Source organism: Aethalodelphis obliquidens, unplaced genomic scaffold (assembly GCF_003676395.1).
Source record: "Aethalodelphis obliquidens isolate GAN/ISIS:26980383/991018 unplaced genomic scaffold, ASM367639v1 scaffold59, whole genome shotgun sequence".
Taxonomy (NCBI): Eukaryota; Metazoa; Chordata; class Mammalia; order Artiodactyla; family Delphinidae; genus Aethalodelphis; species Aethalodelphis obliquidens.
In genome coordinates this window covers 7,989,166-8,010,846 of record NW_020838003.1, presented here as the reverse complement: position 1 = coordinate 8,010,846, position 21,681 = coordinate 7,989,166, and the positions used below count along the sequence as shown (strand labels likewise).

The 21,681-nt window shown below is 37.8% G+C and overlaps 1 protein-coding gene across 1 annotated transcript; it reads right to left on the bottom strand.

Annotated features, from left to right (window-relative positions):
* Nucleotides 1–894: 894 nt before the first annotated feature.
* FGF5 (fibroblast growth factor 5) lies at nt 895–20,986 on the bottom strand. Its single transcript, XM_027087601.1, has 3 exons — nt 20,373–20,986; nt 12,519–12,622; nt 895–1,917 (listed from the first exon to the last, which is right to left on the bottom strand). Exons 1-3 carry the CDS (start codon nt 20,731–20,733, stop codon nt 1,570–1,572), a joined length of 813 nt encoding a protein of 270 aa, XP_026943402.1. The 5' UTR covers nt 20,734–20,986; the 3' UTR covers nt 895–1,569.
* Nucleotides 20,987–21,681: the final 695 nt, after the last annotated feature.

The window sequence follows — 21,681 nt, the reverse complement described above, 5'->3', positions numbered from 1 at the left end:
GTTTAGCAATATTCTCTAAAAGAAAAGAAACATGCTTAAATACAAACCATAAACTTTCTGTGAATGCTTTTGTTCTTCCTATGAGACGTACTTTTAAACATTAGCTTTACCGTTTTTATTGCCACATTTCTGAAGATAAACACTTATGTTTCATAGAACTCCATAAAAATGATTACCCAAGAAAATAAATTATATAAATTCTTTTAAGTTAAATTTTCTGTGATTTATGCCCAATATCCAGTATTTGGGTTGACAATTAAGTGCCATTTTCAACTCATCAAATTCCCAAATTAAGTTTCCCATATCGCACAGCTAACTTTTTAAAAACATACATCAGAAATTTTCCTTATAAAAGGGCAGATCTATTCACTGGGATGGTTACCTTTAGGATAGGAAACTCAAAGTGTGTTTAACTGAGTAATAAGAATATTTTTGACAATGGGACTTGACATGGGTAACTGTTACATGATTCATCTCCTTCGGTTCTCTGTGTGTGTTTCCACTAAGTGGGTTGCTCCCTGTGGATCTATACAGTGGAGATAGCAGAGGGTCATAAAAGAGGTATTTTAAGCACTCTGGTTTCATAGTGTATGCTTGATGGACAGAATAAAATGTATTCCTCCAGCAGTTAAAGAATGAGGGCAGGGTAGATAAAAGGAGAAGTGAAGGCAAGGCAGAATTAGATATCAGTAAATGCTGCAAACTCAGTGTACTTGTACCTCTAATCCTCTTCCTTATCTCCAACTTTTAATTCCACCAAAAAAGTCCTTATATTTTCTCCTTACTTCCAATTCATTGTAGCCCAGCCACCAAAAAGACAGGATTCCATATAATAGCACGAATTTATACACACACACACACACGCACACATACAAACCCAAGCTCAACATTTGGTGCTGTTGAAGAGAATTTGAACATTTTAAGATGCAAGACTAACTTACATTATCTGAGGTATGGTAAAAAAAAATAATCACAATAAAAATTAAAAGTGCAATGAATAAGAAAAATGAAAAATAAATCCACATGTTATAAACAGGCTATAAACACATTTATAATTCATAAATTGCATTAAAATGGCTGTTTTATGTCTTATTAATTAAAAATAACAAAAGTAAGAAAATATGCTCAATGCAAGGTACTTTAAAAAAAACCAAAACCCAAAAAACAAACGTTAATAAAATATTTTTATCTGCATCAAAATAGTCTTTGGAAACCAAAAATAAAAATGTATCGTATGCTTTTTCAGGTTGATCTGTAAAAGTCAGAAAAATACATAATCCCCACCATTTAACTTTCTGGAAACAGAGTCCCAGTATGCACCAAGTATAAAGCAAAAGGCTTTATGTCATACTGAACTAAAGCAGTGAGCTCCCTGTATTGGTACAAAGAATTCCAGTTTAGTTCCTATCAGGAGACATTTTTGTTTCAGCCAAACTGAAACAAATGTCCTGACTTCAGTACAGTGTAGTGTAACTGAAGCTGTGTCCAAAAAGTTGTCTTCAGAGCACAAAGACACCTACAGAAACTCCTGAAGGGAAGGCATGGTTTCTCACAAGGCCAAGATGAGTATTATCCAAAGCGAAACTTGAGTCTGTATTTCACTGTGTTGGGACTTCTCCGAGGTGCGGAGAGGGGAACCTTTGGCTTGATGGGATTAGGTGGCTTTTTCTTTTCAGGAACAGTAACTGTGAAAGAAAGTTCTGGCTGCTCTGATTGCTTGAATCTTGGCAGAAAGTGGGTAGAGATGTGCTGAGGTTTAACACGGGGGCTGCAGCCCCGTTTAGCTTTCCCTCTCTTGTTCAGGGCCACGTACCACTCCCGCCCCGTTTTTTCAGTTCGGTGTATTGCTGAGGCATAGGTATTATAGCTGTTTTCTTGAAATCGCTCCCTGAACTTGCAGTCATCTGTAAATTTGGCCTAGGGAATAAAAGAAGAAGAGGAAATTCAAGTAGTGATAATATTTTCAGCATGTAATAAAATGAGGTCTTTTACTGTAAAGAAAAAACAAGAGTTCCGTTGACCCCTGCCCTCCTACTCCATTCTCTTTTATAAAGACACATTTGCTTCTTTTAGAGTTGCTTTAAAATTACTATTTTCGTTTCTATATTCCTACTTTCTTCATCTTTGTAATGCTGATTTCTGTTTATTATGTACAATCGTGAAATAATATCAATGTATATAAAAGTGATAACAGGAACTCGTATATTTAAATTCTATTACTCTTTCTAATTACTTTGAAATTTTTAGTTAAAAAATTAACTTATAAGATTTTTCCCCCTCTTAAGCCATCAAGAAAATAAATAGTACTATATTATTCAGAGGAATGGGGTCATATTATCCTTTGAAACAAGAATACATTTTTCAATCTTATCAGCATGCTTCATGGTGCTGAGAAAGGGGTAGCATATGGCCCTATTAATATTGCATATGTTACAGTTCTTTAGGAAAGAATGTATCTTCACACAGTGATACAGGAGAGTATATTTGATGGCAGGAAGAAAAAAATTACCTTTGGAGTCACTAACAATACTTCAGCCAGATCTCTCTCTCTCTCCACACACACACACACACACACACACACACACACACAACTCTGCCCTTGAAATGCTCACAGAAACAGTGGATTAAGCAAAGGAGTAGACATCCATCACGATGCAGCTTGATAAATGGAATTATGACAGCGGTATGCAGAGGATACAATGATAGCATAGAGGAAGGGCATCTGAGAGGATGGAGGTAGCAGGGAAGAGGGCAGGAAGTCTTCCTAGAAAAGCTGACTTCTGAGCTGAGTCTTCAAGTCCAACAAGGTGTGAGCAAGGCAGGTGACGTGAGAAAGGATTTCAGGGAGCAGAACTGGTGTGTTCACAGGTCAGCAGGACAGCACTATAAGTAGTTCAGTGTGATTTCCACTTAGGACGCATGGAGAAAGGAAGAAGAGATGAGGACGACAAAGCAGGCCACAACAAGCTCTGAAAAGGCTGAGTTTGCCGTATTGAGGAAATTGAATGACCGCAGTATAGGGGAAGCAAGTGAGAATGTGTCAGACAGACATGCAATCAAATGCCAATCCTGCCAGTTGAGTTCTCAGCTTTAGGCTCTTTATCCACAATCCTTGCAACTGTAGGGCTATTGTGAGAATCAAAATATTTTTCTAAGGAAAGGATCTGGAGCTTTTATCAAATACAAGATTCCATAGCCCCCAAAGAATTCAAATCCCTAACCTGGACTAGACCAGCATGTTTCACAATTTCAGGGAACACCATTTGTATAAACGTCCTGGGCTTAGAAATACCAAATATCTTGACTCCTATATAAGAACACTACACACACACACACACACACACACACACACACACACACACACACAGATATGATTCTTTCTATATCAAACCAAGAGGTTCTAACATGGAATTAAAAGTCCTTTAATTCCCTTGCTTTTCTAATAATGCCAAACTTTCTTCTGCAATACAGATCCCAACGCTGTAATATAGAAGTCTGAACATTGCAAGGCAGTTTACACAGAACTACTGTTGATGGCCACATGGAATTTTTGAGTTGTGCAGGGTACTGACAATATCAGAAGACAACCAGTTTCAGAGTATTTCCAGCAGCACATTTATCTTATGTACAATAGTCTATCCAGGTTATTTACATTCGAGTGTAGTTCAATCAATAAAGCTCTTTATTTGGAGGCTATGAAGCTATATATAAGCACTTGCCTACTGACATACCCTGGACTGGGTCTCTAGCAGGCTGTAAGCCGCTATTTTAAAGAACCACTGCCAATGGCTTTCTCTCATCCCATCATAACCTACAAGCCCCTGACCAGGACAAGGGTGCTATGTTGCCATTCCTTTAGAAGAGCACACATTTATTGTTCCTTATTTTTTTTTAATTAAAGTCTTTCTTACAAGTCAAACATAGATTTGTCTGCTTAGCTCTTGAAAGGACTTCAATGCTCTCCCATTCAATTAGATAATCCCAAAGTTTTACTTTAAAATAAAAGCTATAACCATCTGGAATATTTTCTGCTACAGAAAAGACCAAGCATTTTAGAAAGGTGTGGGAGATTTCACTAAAAACGGTAGCAGGTATATTTATCCCGCCTCAGATTTTTTTCTTAAAATTTATTTGAATAACATTTTTAATGTATAATACATTATAGACCTGACTTCTACCCTTGTTTCACACACAAAAAATCGTTTTCCTGAAATAAAGATAGCAGTGATTCAATTTTGACAGTTAGATTTTTTTAAGTGTACTGCATAATTTAACCTTATTTTTTCCTTAATGGTGTCAAAAAAAAATAAAGAAGGAACATGTCTTTTTAAATTGATGTGGCCAACAGACACACATTCGTGTGCATACACACATACACACACACACACGGTATATTAACCTATAGCAATACCATCTTACTGTCTCTCATGGGGTGAAAACCTACCGATGCCACCCCCGAAAATTATTCCATCTGAAAACTTTCTCTTTCCCCCTCAAGGTTCATGTTCTAAGTTCTTTCTTAAGAGAAGACTTAAAGAGGATGGCTGTTCAGGCTCTAGATTTTTCGAGGGTCACCTAACTGTCACATGGGGTAGGGATGTTCAGAATTCTGAGGACCCACACTACTTGCTGGCCCTCAGCCATTCCAAACCCCACATTAAAACAGGAGTGAAGGCAGTCAGACTGTTTTGGATTTCTTAATTGACTTCTAATTTAATATTTTGTCTGAAAAATTCTTCCAGCTATGATGGAACAAAACCATTTGAAACAAACATAGTGAGTTTTTCATCAGGAGATCTGGTTTCTTCTGGAGGGATGGACTGTCCCTGTCAGTATTCCCGGCCCTGTTCAGACAACACGGCGACGTTAAGCAGTTCATCTCTGTCCCTAATGTTACGTATGAGGCATCTTCACAACAGAGTCACCAAGCAGCAGAGCCATTTAAATATATTTACCATTTACCATTACACAATTTTAGATAATAAACTTTCCAGGTTACTCTTAATTTTTGAAATCTCCTTTGAATTATAAAAAGTGCTTTAGCAATATATATACTTTTAAAACAATAGAACTGGATTATTTCCCTAGAAAATGGGAAGGGGATGTAAAGACTTTATCTACAGTTCAGCTGTGAAGTAGAGAGGTAAATCTAATTTCAAATAAGCTATTGAAATCAGGACCCCCATAACCTCCACCCTACCACCATCAGCCACTACAACAAACGCATTCATTAAAATGTTCGTGAAGAGCCCCTATCTTTGTTTCAAACTCAGCTTTTTGTGGATTCATTCCACAGATATTTATCGACTGTATATCACATGCCAGACACTGTGCTGGTTGTCACTTTTACAATGAAAAACAATATAGCCATGGTCCTGCTCATGTTCTTTGTTGATTTAAATTATCTATGTTTTTCTCTGTAATTTCTCCTTGATCTTGCAAGTATAAAAATAAGTTATAGTCAACAAGCCATAATTGCAAAACTAACAAGTTTAAACTGGCTGATTTCTACGTAATTTAAAGAAGTCTTAACTGAAAAAAACAGATGAAAATTAAATTAAACTACTTTTGCCTGAATATGCAAATGCAAATTATTCAGAGGTGGGGCAATATAGTACTATTAAATAAAACAAGAATTTTGGGCTTAGGAGGATACTTTACCTTGATTCTACTCATCTCCTCGTGTGATGAGGACACACAGTGAATATTTAAAAGAAAGGTCAAATTCAGTTCAAAGAAAGTAAAACTTTGACTGTGATATTCCAGAAAAGACCAATTCTGCTTAATTAAAATCTGAAGGTCAATTAAACCAGAGAATTCTTTCTGAAACAATATTTTTAAAAACTTTCTAAAACCTCTTAACATAGATTTGTTCCTTAGTAAACGTGCTCTATGATGATTGAGAATATTGTAGCAAATGCGTTGAGGCTATGCCTACAAGTCCCGATTCTCATTACGTGTGACTGAAGAAGTAAATACGCATTGTATGAAAGAGGTATATAAAGAGGATTGAACTTGGACTAACAGTAGTACAAACCCTGGAGTCTGCAGATTATTTAATCATTTAATCAATTTTACTTCTTTATTTCATTTTGTTTTCTTTGATTTGCCTCTTTCTCTTGAAAAGCTTTATAAAGTTAAGAAATAATTGAATATAAGTAACTAAAATGCTATTATAGACTATATAATATTATTAAATAATTAAACTATTATTATAGACTGTAATGAAAACAATTAAAGACCAGATTGTGCTCTAAGCAAAGTTTTCTTGCTGCCTGCATCCCTACACTTCTTGTTCCCCTGCCTCCTTTCAATGCATTTTGGTTCCCACCCCTAGTCTCACCAATGGGACTGCCCGGGTCAGGTCCCCTAAGCCCAGGCTGTTTTGTATGGCTGTGTAGGATGTGCCCAGCACAAAAGCACCCACCTTTGGTGGTGAGTGAGGCTGAAAGCTAGACCCTGCTCCAACTGCTCCCAAGCAGAGAACCCCAGAACAGGGCAGCATGCATGTACAGGAGCTGTCTCTTTCTCTTTACTTCACAAGTCTCATATGGGTCAGTTGATGTATGACCATCTCCAGAGCATGGTCATACTTCCTGCTTGGCACTAGGTATCTGGCCATTCTGTGTCTCAGTTCTTCATGCAACCAAGGGAATATACAAGTTGGATTTAAATCAACCTGAGGTAAGGTAGTGAAGAATGCTAGCCACATGATTTCTCCTCCTCTGAACCTCTTGAATTTGACTTCAAATTACTCAGGGAGTCAGGTCAAAATGCAGATTCCCAAGGCCCTATCTCCAGAGATTGTTTTAGTAAGTCTGAGCTGAGACCCTGGAATCACATCATTAACCAGCATCCTGTGTGATGTTGATGCAGGTGAGGTGAGAACCACACTTGTAGAAACATGGTATAAGATAGTTCACTGTCTGATACTCTTAATAGCTCAAAAAAGCTGGGCTATTGAGGGCTACCATGTGCCAGGTGTTTTACATATATTATTTCATTCTTGATATAATTCTATGACTATTAGGATGCTATTACGTGATTTTCCAGACAGAAGAGTAAAGAAAAGAATACGTCTAAATCCCCACATTTATCACGTGCCAGGGTAGGCCTGTGACTTAAATCTCATCTACTGATTCCTAGATTCAAACTCTTTCAGTAACACTGTACAAACCTAAGGCATCTCCTAGGTTTCTATATAGTCCTACCTGCCCTGCAGTTGCTCCATATTAAAATACTGATGAAAAACAAGTGCCATTCCCCCAACCATCTAAGACGTAGAACACCATCTCTCACTTTAGGCTGAAATGGATCTCTGAAATTACAAGTCGATTCATCACAGGCAGATTTCCTCAATAAAATAAGCCCTCTAACCAGATTTACATAGTGTGAAATTAAGAGAAAACTGACATTTACTGCAAAGGTAGAACACTGAACTCATTTTTTAGCCTGAATTACTAGCTATTCAGTTTTACTATGTAAATTGAAAGCTCTTAGAGGGCAAGGCGAGTTTCTATTCAATGCCTTTATAGAGCTCAGGGTCTTGACTGCACGAGTGGAGTGCTTAATAACTTATTTTTTTAATGATGATGATAACCGTTACTCAAGATTCCGTTTCCCGTTTCAATAAACATGCCCAGCTTTAGGGGCTGCGGACTCATCCTCACTCTGCCCCCAGCTCAGGAAGTCTAGTCCAGACTCTCATCCCGGGCAAGCCAGCTGGCGCCCTCTGAAACCAGGAAAGGAGGCTGTTCTAGTCCTTGCTTAGGACTGATCAAGCACACATTCCATGCCTATTTCGTAAACTCTGCAATTAGCTTTCCTTCCAAACATGATTCCCTAAAACCCTGAGAAACAAAAATAATTCCACCACGTGCTTCTTTCTGTATCTTTAAAATGAGCTAAAATGTTTTTCCCCCAACAGGCAATAAGTGAACATGCATACTTAATGAAAAGACTGAAGAATTCATGATAACCACCTTTTTCAAGATTGAGATTTTTTAAGGGGAAAACCACAATGCACAAGAAGGATCTTAAAAAATTATGAGATTATGACCATTGGAAATCCTTGCCTCTTTAAGATCTTGAACCTGGGAATTTTGCTTTCAAATTAGGTTCCTTGGAAAAAGGAAAACCCAGGAGAAAAGGGGCTACTGTATGCAAGACGAGTTTGGACCTAAAGAAAAAAGGGGCAAATAATAAATGGGATTTGTGGCTGGTCTAAATATCTGAGGGGGTCACAGCTGCTTGACCCCAAAATCAGAAAGTATTCTGAGAGGAGATAGAGGATCATCAAACAGCTGCCTGAGAGCAAATTCAGGAAGATCTGTTCTAACATTAAATGCTGAATACTTTCCAGGAACTATTCTAAGTGTTTTATGCATATTATCTCATTTAAAATGCTCAACTATCACCATGTATTTTTACTTTAATTTTCTTCCATGTATAGCTGATAAAACCAAGGAATAGAAAGATTAAGTAAAATGACACAGTGTATCTCAAGTAGAATGACACAATTGAACTGTGCTCTTCACCACCACACTCAAGACCTTCTACACTTACATCTGGACACACCTCAGATAAATCCAGAAAGGCTGCCTATGCAACTTTGGATAAAGACAGTAAACCTGAGGAGAGAGCACAAACAGACAGGCAGGCAGAGGTAGAGACCAAAAGAGAAGGGTGCTCAGCCCCACAAAGCACCGCAGTCTGGGAATAAGTCGAGAAAGAGGATACAGGCCACAGTGAAGGCTCTGACTAACCCTCATGGCTCTTGGGGAAGCAATTACCTGCTCTTACTCTCAGTGATTCCCAAGGCATCTCGAGAAGAAGACCAGACACCTTCATCCTTGTAAAGAATGCTGAAAAAACCCTGCACACTAGGAATTGAAATGCATTGTCTACTTAGGGTCTATCAGTCAAGGTCTTAAGGAAAGCTGCATGGAGATTACTATGAGTATATAGGTGGACTGAGTGCATGAGCATAGCACACCGAGATGGCTGAAGTTCAATGAAAACTTCTCTTACCAAATTAACAAACTTAGCACACAAAGGAAATCAGCATATATGTTGCCTAAGTTTAAACTTTCTGGCCTGATAATAGTGTTTACCATCTTCCTGTCCACTGACAATGAAGCATTTCCTAAATGAAGAGTTTCTGTGAACAAAACAGATCTCTTTTCTGTTCTGAAAGTACATCCTAAAAGGGGTTCCCTATGCAACTCATCTTCACACTGAATAACCAACATTTATAAAACTGTGTGACAAGTTTTGTGGTGCACACATCCCCTCCTTTCTAGACTTTAAAATCAAGTAGGAGACACAGAAGTAGAAGGGGAAAAAAGATCCTCCAAAAGGGTTTGGAATGAGAGAGAGTGAGAGAGAGAGAGAGAAGCAACCAAAAATATTCTAAGGATGAACCACAGTATTCATTCTTTAAAACGTAATACAAAAATATTATTAAAACATACAATTAATAATTCCTATAAAATAATAGCTGAAAACAGTGTAAATAGTTCCAAATGAAACAAAATGCCTTCTTTCAAGCTAACTTTTCCCTACCAAGTATTATAGCATTTAAAAGGAGAGAGAATTTTTGAATTATGTAATTCTGGTTCAATCAATTGTTACCTGTGGTAACTTAGGAAAATATTTAACATCTCTGAGACTATTTCCTCACCTAACTATGTAATGAGATAATGTGAATGAAAGAGATTTTAAAGAAATATGCAAATCTTTTACCTCTGCCAAGTAGCTAATTTTTAATAGTCTCATTGTTACTATAAACACGAAGTTGAAAATCTCCTATTATCCATGAGTATTTCTCAATACGCTATAGGTTTACTTTCCCCAGAATTATATGACTACTTTAGATTTATAGTTTATATTTACTTTGTAAATAAAACCCTAAAGTTACTCTTTATTTATTTACATTTTTTTCTAGTTTTATTGAGATATAATTGACATACGACATTGTTTAAGTTTAAGATGCACAACATGGTTTTATATACATATATTTTTGAAATGATTATAAAGGTATTCTTTAAATGCCTCTGCACAATTATTAATTTAAAGCAACTCACTAATCCTAAGCAACATTTAATCCTAAAAGTATAAGGGGTTTTAGCATTTTTAGTGGTGATGAAATTTTGTAAAAACCAAAACTAAATCAAATAATTATATTTAAAGCTAGCTATAAGAACAATTTTTCAACATGTTTAACTAGAAACTGAAAAGAGGAAAGAAACCATCTGGCATAAAACTAATAATGGTTAGAATTAATACTATTTCAAAATTCAACTTCCTTAAAAATAAATCACTTTATAATTTAATTAGGTTTCCATCTAGAGAAAAAGTGCTAATAAATGCTAAGAGAAAGTGGGCTTGGACAAATGGTTTAGAAAGAATCCACATAATCGTAGGGCTTAATTTTTTATCTACAATTCAGCTCAAAGTCATCAGAATGACTTTTATATCAAAGGGCTTCAGTGAGTGACAAGAGCAAGGCTTGCTTTGTACTGTTTAAAAGTCATTATTCCATGAAATAACTTTAGCCTGCCAAGATGAGAAAGAATAACAGATGCTGTTTTTGCATTATCTGCATTATTTCGGCCAGCCATCCTTAGACATTTGGGTCAAGTTTCTGGAAATTTGTTACTTGCATTTGACAGAGGAATCATGTAACCTAACCTTTCAGTTTGACCTTTCTAATTGGCATCCATTTGTAGTACTTCGCTTTCTGTTGCAATTATCCTTAAGCTGCCCCAAGGTAGTCTATTTTTTTGCATGTACTAAAGCATGAATCAGAATATTTAAAAAATTAAGATTTTCACCCAAAACAAGCAAACCAATAAAAGACAATTTCTTTTTAGGCATTGCATATTGTTATGATGCTTAGATTTTGAAGGTGTTTCAATCTTTTACCACCTTAAAGTAGATCGAGGAAAAGTTATTCAGTGTAGATGCATTTGATCATTGTTTTTTATTTTGTATGTGGATTTTTAAAAATCAAATATTTTTTAAAAAATAAAATGGCATGTCCTACTTTTCCACAGCAATGAAGAACGTTTTCCCTTAAGATATGTAATAAATCAAAGAGCAATTATTTTATGAACACTGTATTGTGGTTTACTAGAATATAGTAACCAGCTCAGAAGATGAAATAAGTAAATCTGGTTATAATGCTTGTAATGGATGATCAGAGAGGTTACCAAAGATTTCCCATCTATCTTAATAAACTGAGATTTTAGTAGTTTATTATATTTAGAATATATTTAAATTATCATTCAATAATAGGTAATATTTATTGGGTACTTACAAGGTATTTAATATTGTTCTAACAAGCTTTATATACATTATCTCATTTAATCCTCAAATAACTGTAGAAATAGCTTGAATTCTACTGTCTCCTCCAAGAGATATTAACAAACCACATTTAGATGCTAGAGAAAGGAAAATTGAAAGCCTTAAACATTAAACCAAGTGAAATTCTCATTCAATTTTTTAAAGGTCTGTAAAGAAGAAATCATAATTAGCAAGTTCCAATTGATTGCACTCAGTTAAAACTTCCTATATACTTTGAAAACTGGAAAAGTGATATTTCTCCAATTTGTTTAATAAGAATTAAAGTGAATAAGGATTAAAGGAGTAGCTTTAAAGAAGAATTGCTTTTTAAAATAATTTAACATGACAAAACTCAGTACACTACAAAAAAAGCATAAATCACTTTTAAGGGCTGTGCATACTACTAATACTAATAAACAGAACCTGTGAGCGGGAAAACTAAGCTAAATATATTTTATTATCTTTAAAACATTTTAATGCTTCCCAAGTAATGAACATTTTCAGAACAAAGCATAGAAATCTATAATTTGTAAATTGATTACAAACTGTGTTAAGTGGGCTGAAGAAATTTTTAAGAGTGCAAAACTAGTCTTCATAGTTTTAAGAAGTGTTTTTGATGCAACAAAAAAACAAGATGAAAATTTCTCAATGAGTCAAATTAAATTTCTCTATTAAAGGTCAAAGTCTTCTCACTATTTGTTTCTTCCCTCCATACTTATTAATATGAATATACGTTACATTACTTAGACTCCATTTTTGACATCATAAGTAGCTTTTAAAATTAAGAACATGATCTACCGAACACACACACACAACCACCATAAACATGTAAATTAAAAACATAGTATTTCCATAATATTTCTCCTCACTTGGACCACTTTTAAGAAATAAATAATGGCGATCACTTAGAAAATGCTGTTTTCAAATACACTTACCCTTAAAACTTTTTGTGGATTCTATATTATCTTCTCAAGTAAATAAAATATTTAAACGATTACTTACAAAAACACATACATTTCTCTTGGTTTAATGTACATATAATTTTACAAAAACAAAAAAACATTAAGTTCTCTGGGCAAATTGTCCTATCAATTTGGAAAATCACTTCATTCCACTTTACAAATGTAAAATCTCTATAACACCTTTAACAAATACAAAGTGGTTCTACTTACACTTGCATGGAGTTTTCCTTTTTTTGACATCGCTAAAAATTTGTTGCTGAAAACTCCTCGTATTCCTACAATCCCCTGAGACACAGCAAATATTTCCAAAATACCTAGGATGACAGAAATCCCAAAATAAAACACAGACTCTTCTATATACCATTGTGAAGAATTAAATTTCTATGTAGATTGTCTCCATTCTTTATCACTGTGATTTTTAAAAAAGTATTTAACATCTTTATTTTTTGTGATGTTTATTATGTAAAAGAAATAAAAAGGTCTAGCACTCAAGTATTCATTTAAAATAATAAATTTCAAGGTTCAAAAATTTGTGCTTCATTAGTAATTCTTTTTCTCCTTACAAATGATAAGTCACTTTTAGTAATCAATGTTTGACAGTAGAATCTTTTCAAGTTCTAAAGGAATGGCAAAGACTTTTTAAAATGTTTTACAAAACAGTTCTCATGCATTGTTTTTCTGTCAGAGATAATACAGTACTTTTAATATTAAAGCACAGAAGATGGTACTCAAGATTAGTATAAATCATTGGAAGCCTTGAAAATAATACTTATTTACATAAAAGAAATCCCTCTTCTCAAATGATCATAATACAAATCGATAAATCAATATATATCACACTCTATCATTTAGTGACTTGCTCATTTAAAGAGTATACATAAGATACTGAAAGCAATATAAATAATCTGAGACTATTGGCTCAGTGAAGTGTTTGATGGATTATGGTTTGAGACATCTTGCATTTTGAGTGACTTTTCTGGAAAAAATTTAATGAGGTATTTATTACGTTATTGTTTATATTTGGCATTTAGTAGTCAGAATTATCAAGTCGATGTACCTCTGTCTCCTTTAATAATTTGAAAGTCCACATCCACTGGGTCAAGAGAGTCACACACCACAGTTTAGAGTATTTTAAGAAGATGAAACTCATAGTTTGTATATAATTGGGATTCCTGCTTGTTTACCATAAACTTGTATTAATGTTATATGAACAGAAGAAAAGCATAGAGCTTTTTGTTAATTGCCTACAACAAAATGCAAAAAAAAAAGGACAAAATAATATGGTTCACTAAAGCTGAAAAAGGACTTGTCCTGGAAGAAAGGAAGGAAGCAAGCAAGGATGGGAGGGAGGAGGGAAAAACCATCTCAACATTTCAATCTGTAATATTTTGAGTACATATTCTAATTAGAATATGTCAATAGGACTATGACAAATAGAGAAAATCACCAGGTTTTCTTAAAATAGCAGTCTCCCCCTGCAGTATTTGAAGTACATATAAAATTATTCAACTTACCAAATGCAGTGTATTGTGGATACACATATATATAATACATGTAAACACATATATGAATATCGTTATAGAGCACTTATGTTGAATAATGCAACCTAATACCTATAATTGTAGCAAATACTGTCGCTTATTTATTTAACCTGATTTCTTAAAAATAATTAATCAGAAAGTTTGTGAAGGAACTATTGATCTTGTGATAAGCATTCTTAGCCTAGAGTAAATAAAACACATCTCAAGAAAACTGCAGCTACCACTTTATTAGTGGATATTTCTTTAAAACAAACCCAAAAAAATCTAAAAACTTGGAAAGGAACTACTTCTGCTTCTAGGAAGAAACTCCTAAAAAAAACTGTCTCAAAAAATTCTTTCCTTCAAAATGTTTTCAAAATGCTATTTACAATAGATTTTGCTATGCAAATTATTTGACTGTGATGCATACCCAAAAAAGATTTAAAAGCATTATCATTTTATGAAATAGTAGCAAAACACACAGAATCCTTTGTAAAGATAAATTTACTACACAATGTAGTGCTGTAATAATATTATTAATAAAACATGAATAGAACATCTGATACAAAGTTATATTTCTATCAAAATTACAGAATGATATTGAAAAACAGCATTAATGATTTTGGATATTTCAGAGATGGGAGATGTGATTGTGAATACTGTGTAAATGTCTGTTAAAAAATGAGACAGGGAGAACATGAGAAATCATCTATGTGTAGAATGACAGCCACAAAAGAGACAATGTGGAGTTGGTAGAAAAGGAGACTTGACCATATGTTTCCCCCAATTTACTTCTGGTTCTGCTCTGTTAAAGGTTTTTTATACCATTGTCTGGAAAATTACCTGGTTTTGTAAATGAAAATCTATTTTGTATTAGTGGGAAAAAAAATACATGGTAGCATAAAAGATAAAATTCTCATTAAGCATATATGTTTGCAGGCTATCATTTAAGAGGTCAAGACAAAAGGACTCTGTACATACTTCTTTAATGGGAGCATTGCTTTGCTTATGTAAACTATTGGTTTCTGACAACATATTCTATTTTTAAGAAAGACCCATTTTGACTCAACTTGTTTCCCAACACACTGTACATTCTGCATGTATCTGTTATATAAATTTGCATTGTAATAAATTTTAAATATGGGGAAGATGAAATAATATATGTGAAAGTGTTATTTTATTACATACTATGTGGTTTCTTTTCTTGTAAGTTCCAGTATAAAAAATGATATAGTGCCTGAGAATGAAAAGATTTTATAATATTAAGAAAATTATACTTAATTGAAAGCTTAAAAACATACTTTTACATACATCATTCTATTTAAAATTATGAAGAATGCAGGAAAGAAAAAAGATGAGATTAGATGAAATAATTGTTTTTTTTCAAATAGGCAACTTTGGTATGATGTTCTAAATAATGTAATTATGGTGTAATATTAGGAACCTTGTTAAGATCATAGTTTCCAAAGTAATTTCAACAGCAATTTCATGATGTCTTTTTTCCTAGAATATAGGACCAGATTCTACAAGCTCCACAATTTAACCTCCTGCCCCCGCTCCCCAAAAAGATTGATTTTTCATGCCAAGTCTCAGTAACTCATTAAAGAATTCTAAGTATTTTAAACCCATGTGCATTAAATCACACGTATATAAATTCCAGAAAATATTTCTCTAAAACTGATTTATTTTTTCAATTTCAGTAATTTCCTCAGTAATAATAAATTTGATGGGAATTTACAATTCACGTGGAAGCCCAGATGGTATCCCTAAGCAAAATTGTGGAAGGCCAACTGTGTCTCACAGATCATAGATAGTCAGTGAATGTTTGCTAAATTGGATTGTTTCTTTGACCTTCTCACTACCTCTCTTCCTTTTCAGGACACCCCATGTGTACACATGTATGGACACATGTCTTAGTACTCTCCTGCTATTTTGGCCCTCTACTGCTGGCGGAGTGGGGCAGGGAGAGAGTTAAAGTGCAAGTGACAATGTGTTATCTTTCCTAGGGTGTTCACATTTAAGAGGATCAAAAGAAAAAAACAGTGCTTAACTGAAGGAGTTATTCTCTCTTGGTGGAATTTTGTGATTGACATGTAGGTTGAAGGATGCAAGAACTCAGTGTCTCTCAGATTATACACTGTTTAATCCACTTACTTACAAGCATAAGTATGCGTTACAAAGTAAAATTATTCTGGATATAGATTTTCTTACTTAGTCCCCTCTAGAGTTTTTAATACATTAGGACTCTATCAATGATGGTTGATACAATTATGTAGACTTCTCCTTTTTCTCTCTTTTCTCAGTGAATGAGAAAGATATACAGATATTCCATGTATTCAGAAGCTATCAACAGCCCATCTGAAAAATCCTCAAAGAAAAATGATTTTTTTTTTAGATGTTGGGGGTAGGAGTTTATTAATTAATTTATTTATTTTTGCTGTGTTGGGTCTTCGTTTCTATGCGAGGGCTTTCTCTAGTTGTGGCAAGCGGGGGCCACTCTTCATCACGGTGCGTGGACCTCTCACTATCGCGGCCTCTCTTGTTGCGGAGCACAAGCTCCAGACGCGCAGGCTCAGTAGTTGTGGCTCACAGGCCTAGTTGCTCCACGGCATGTGGGATCCTCCCAGACCAGGGCTCGAACCCGTGTCCTCTGCATTAGCAGACAGATTCTCAACCACTGTGCCACCAGGGAAGCCCCAAGAAAAACCATTAAAAACTGAAGTTTCTCTACTTGTGCTCACACAGCAACAAATATGCCATGTCTTTATCAAATCTGAGTCTTGAAATATCCAGTTTAGTAGTCTTCATTGATTAAGTTAGCAACATAGAAATTTCCTACTTGAGTTTTTCCATACAGAAGATAGAGATTCTGGTTTATTTAGGCTTTGGGGACTATATAAAGTTTGACTGTACATTAACATCAAAATTGATAGTGAATTCAGATTTTTTAAAGTTAGTAAAACTGAGGGTTTGGTTTAGCCAAAATACATAATTGGAATTTCTATATTTTATGTAAACAATTTGGCTTTGTGTAGCTATAGCCTTAAGCTTTTGCTCCCTAAATTGACAATTACTTGATTGCCTATTCTTCAATGGCCCAAGATAAGCCAACAGAAGCATTGTTTTGGAATTAAACTTGAAAGCATAGAAATTAAAACAAAGTCTTTGTTTCTATTCAGTAGTGGGATTTTATCACCTATCTTGTCTTGCCCATCTTTCTTCACTCTTCCCTAGTATTTCCTTATAATAAGAGTTTATGTGCAATGAGCTTGATTCTTTTTCCTGTCTTCAAAACCTGAGATAACTACTGTACAAGAGAAGCTAGGAATATGTTAAGTGGTATTCCTTAACTAAACAAATTATGTTTCAAATCTATGGTCAGTGTACTTCTGATAGCCAAACTAGAAAATATTCACAGTTTGCAAAAATTTTAATGTCAAAAGATAGTTGTGAAACATATATTCCAACATATATTTATTTCTTCTGACAAACATTACAGAAAATTATTAAGTTTAAAAGAACCTGTTAGAATGTTTGGCATGGCAAAGTTTTGACTCTTTACAGAAGTAGTAAGCTGTGACAAAATAATGTAAGTTTTCTATCACTGTTAACTCACAGACCGTAGAATTAGATGATGAGATAAAACTCTGATGTATTCTCCATGATCCTCATGGTCCGAGCTCGCTCAGTTTCTCTTGAGAGACTTGGACAAATGGTTCCTCATCTACTCTAACCAACATTCCATAAACAACTCCTGAGTTTACACTATGTATCAGGAAACCATCAAGTGCTATCTACAAAGAGGTATATGACCAACTGCAATTAGCAGGTCCTGTTTCTCTTTCACAGCTACTTAAAGACAGAGATTCATTTTAAACTTCCAAATGACTTGCTATCCTTTTAAACATGACGTATTTCATAAATTCTTCATGGATCTATGGTAGCGAAATCTTATGATATATTATTGGACATTCCAGACATCACAAAGCTGAAAATCACCATGATTTAAACACTTAAATTATACTTTCCTCTGTGAGAAAAACCTATGGAAGGCAAAGGAAAAAAAAAATCCCAACTAACCCCAAAGTAATCAAAATAACAAGCTTGGTGAGCTAGGTATCCTATGTTGGGTACATGAATAAATGGATGAATGAATAAGTGAATGATTGCAAGCCAAGTGAAAGGCACAGACTAAACTCTGAAAGGCTGTTATAAACTGAAATGAATTAGGAAAGTGTTCGTTAAATTAAGAAAGTTTTATTTAGGCACTTCAGTTTTGTTTAAAAAACAAAGCAGTGTTTTGTGTCTGTTCTTTGTTAGATATCTTTCAAAGTGGATGTTAAAATAAAATGTACCTTGGAAATAAATACTGGCCAATGTCTTCTTTAGCTGAGTGTGTTCTTTGTTGATCTGTTCTCATTTTCCTTTCTATCCTTTTCTACAATTTCCCCTCCACAAGGCCTAAGCTGCAAAAATCTTTGTCTCTTATGGTTTCTTCCAAGAGAAGAGGGTGAATATCTTGGGAGTAATTCTGGTTTTCAGAGATCCCTAGCACACCGAAACCCACCTCCCATGCATCCTTTTACCCCCTGGGGTCCAATCTGCCCTCCTTACAGGCTAACTTTGGATGTTCCCTTGGGAACACAGAAGTTATCCTCTGTTGAGGCTGATTTTTTGGATAAACTGCAAGAAGAACAGAATAGAAACAGTGTTCATGTAAGTGAAAGGGGAAAATACTACTAGAAGTGGGGAATAGAGCTCTGATGGCTGGTGGAGGAAAAGAGTTTGGTGGGACAAAATGAGGACAAATGGAAATACTGAACTAGACACAACTCTTGCTTACCCTTAAATCTCAGGACATTCCCCTTCACCCTAACTGACCTTGCCTTTTATCACCGAAGATGGTCAGCTGCTTAGTGAGTGTAATGAACCTTAAAACATAAAAGCAGACACCTCTAAGGAGTGTGTGGGAGGGCCTGGGACTCGCTGGGGCAGACAGGGAAGGCCCCTCTCGTGTTTGCTGCTCCAGGCCACCTCGCCACGTGCAACACAGACAGCTGGAGCGGCAGAGCCCGAAAGACCAGTCAGGGGCAGGAGGCTGGCGTGGACCCGCTCCCCTTCCGGCGCGAACCGCCAGCTCTTCCACTTCCAGCCTCCTGAATCCCCCGGAGGAAGCTTGCCGAACAGCCATCCCACAGACGTGCACACCTCCAACCCTTGTCGGGGGCGGGTGCCAGATGCCAGCCCCTCTGTGGAGCCCGCGCTCCTCCGGAGCTTGGGTAAGAAGAAACCCGTCGGGTCGTTGGTTTGAGACGGAGAAAGTTAAGTACACCTGGGAGCCACCAGGCTGACACTCCGGAGCCGGGTGACCGTGTGCGCATCGGTATCTCCTGGCCATGTTTCCGCTCTCCCTGGGTCTCTCTGAGGCCCGGGCTGTGCTTCTGTCTGTTGGACTAACCCCGGCTGGAAGACCATCTGGCCCTACGGAGGAATAGACCCGCAGAGATCTCCCCAGTCCCGCATACAACCGCAAATCATCTCTCCCCTCTGCTGCCTAGAGGGGCAGTGAGAGGAATCAGAGGAATGACAGTGATGGTCTGAAAACTCAGACGGGGTGAAAGGGAGGAGAAGATGAGAAAGGAGGGAAAGAGAGAGAGCTAAACTCCGAAAGAAAATTTAAAACTTGGCTTAAAAAAAAAAAAACCTACAAAATTTTCACCTGTACCGAATTGAACCGCCTCTGAATTTCTTCTAAAATAAAGAACTTTCCCCTAATTGTCCTTGGGGACCAAAGGCAGGCCACGCTTCCTCACAAGGTCTGGTCATAGTTTCAAGATACTAAAAGGTGCTAGACCCAACTCCGCAATTATTAATTCTAATGTCCATCACGTCTTCCTCTCTAAACGTGTACAGTTTTCTAGATCACTGTCTTCTTCCAAACAGGGAATGTCTGGTCTCCCGTATAATATACATATATATTCTATATGTATATAATGTGTAAATATGTACGTATCTACAATAGACATATCCGTATACACATATGTATATATACATTATATATAATATTAATTTAGGGTTATGGTAGCCGTTGTGAGGGTCAGTATGTGAGATTTGATTATTCTAAATAAAACTGTTCAGTTATGGGCAGGGAAAAGGGGTGCGCTTTGATGCCCAGTGAAAAATGCGAGTCTGGTAAACAGAAGCTAAACGAGGAGAAAGGAGATTTTTGGTTTTTCTCCAGGCACTGGCTGGAGCTCCTCTTTGGGACCAGGGCAAACTGGAAACAAGGTGCCTGTCTGTGCCAGCCTCCGGGTAGCCTATACCTCAGTAATCGCCATTCCTCGTACTCACGAGAGGGGAAAGTGTGTGCCCGCCACGTAGATGCATCTCCACCCAACCCGCCCGGCTGTTTCGAGGGCCGGCTGCATCCCAGTGGCCGGGGCTCCGGAAGGTGGGCTTGCAGACCAGGGAATCACCAGCTGTCCCCTCCCGAGGCTCCCGCCGCCCGCTTAGGACAGGTTTTGTAGGAGAGCAGGCAACTTACTTAACATATTGGCTTCGTGGGAGCCATTGACTTTGCCATCCGGGTAGATCTGCAGATGGAAACCGATGCCCACTCTGCAGTAGAGGCTGCCGGTCTGGCGCCCCGAGGGGGTCCACTGGAAACTGCTCTGCTCCAAGCCATTTCCTTGACTGCCCAGAGGAGCCCCGGGGGAGGAGGAGACAGAGGAAGAAGAGGAAGACTTCGTGCTACTGCTGCTCCGGCTGCTGCTGGCTCCTCCGGGGTTCCTACCGGTGGCAGCCTGTCCGGGTTGCCCTTTGGGTGCGAGGCGCTCCTCCCCTTGAGCCCAGGCGCTGAGGATCAGGTGACTGAGGAAGAGCAGGAGGAGGAAGGACAAGCTCATTCTTCCAGCCGCGGGGGTCCTAAGTGCATTTTGCAGGGCTGGTTCTGGGCTCTGTAGCCCGCGCGCGGCTGTGTGCCTCTGGCGCTGCCCCCCTCGCCGCACCGGGTGGACATAGCCTCGGGGAAGAGAGAGGGAGAGGGGGAGAGAGAGAGAGGCCACCCGAACGGATCTCGGCGCTGGCACTGGGATATTTATAACGCCAGTGATCTCACTGCTCGGTGCACGCCTGCGAGGCTTCCCCTCACCCGCCGCTTTGTGTACTCTCCGGCCGGTGCGGGGAGGAAGCCTCGCCGTCCCGGGGGCGGGGGTGTGGAGGAGGGAGGAGACGGGAGAGGGTGAGTGGGAGGAGAAGCCAGGCGGAGAGAAGCTGCGCCCCGACGCTGGGCGCGCGCACACCGAGGCCACGCACCCCAGCACTTCTCACGCGCCACACGGCCACCCTCCACTCGAGCTAACGCTGCGCGGAACTCAGCTCCCCGCGAGCCCTGGAGTCCTCCTGGGGCAGTCACGGGAATGGGAGGGTGAAACATGGGAGTGAGTTCTCGTCTCTTGCACCTCTGCCGCAGGCTTGCGTCTCAGCAATGCGCTCTCGCCTACCCAGGACACAGTTTCCAGGTTCCCTTCCCTTTGCCCAGCAGACCCGACTGTTACAACGCCTGCCCCAGGGATCTCTCGGGAACTGCGTCCCGCCGAGGGATCCCACCGCTGCTAGTGTTTGCGGCCAGGATCCCACCGCTGCAACTGTTCGCAGCGCAAGTTGGAAGGCTTTGATGTGGCGCGGTGGGGAGAAGGCTTTTGTTGCTGCTACTGATTTACTAAAGAGCTAATGAATGGATTTACTCAGCATTTAGAGAGCCGCCCTAAGCCTTTACGCCAGGGCTCGAGCTGCTTTCCTGTTGGGAAACTCTTGGTCGCGCTAAGCATAATGCCACCGAATTTGTTTTTCCT

Excerpts from the sequence above, each read along its gene's own strand:
- FGF5 (XM_027087601.1), bottom strand. The coding sequence starts at position 20,733 with ATGAGCTTGTCCTTCCTCCTCCTGCTCTTCCTCAGTCACCTGATCCTC. Across the intron at positions 12,623-20,372 it reads CCACGAAGCCAATATGTTAA|GTATTTTGGAAATATTTGCT; the intron begins GTAAGTTGCCTG and ends CTGTCATCCTAG. Across the intron at positions 1,918-12,518 it reads AAGGAAAACTCCATGCAAGT|GCCAAATTTACAGATGACTG; the intron begins GTAAGTAGAACC and ends TTTATTCCCTAG.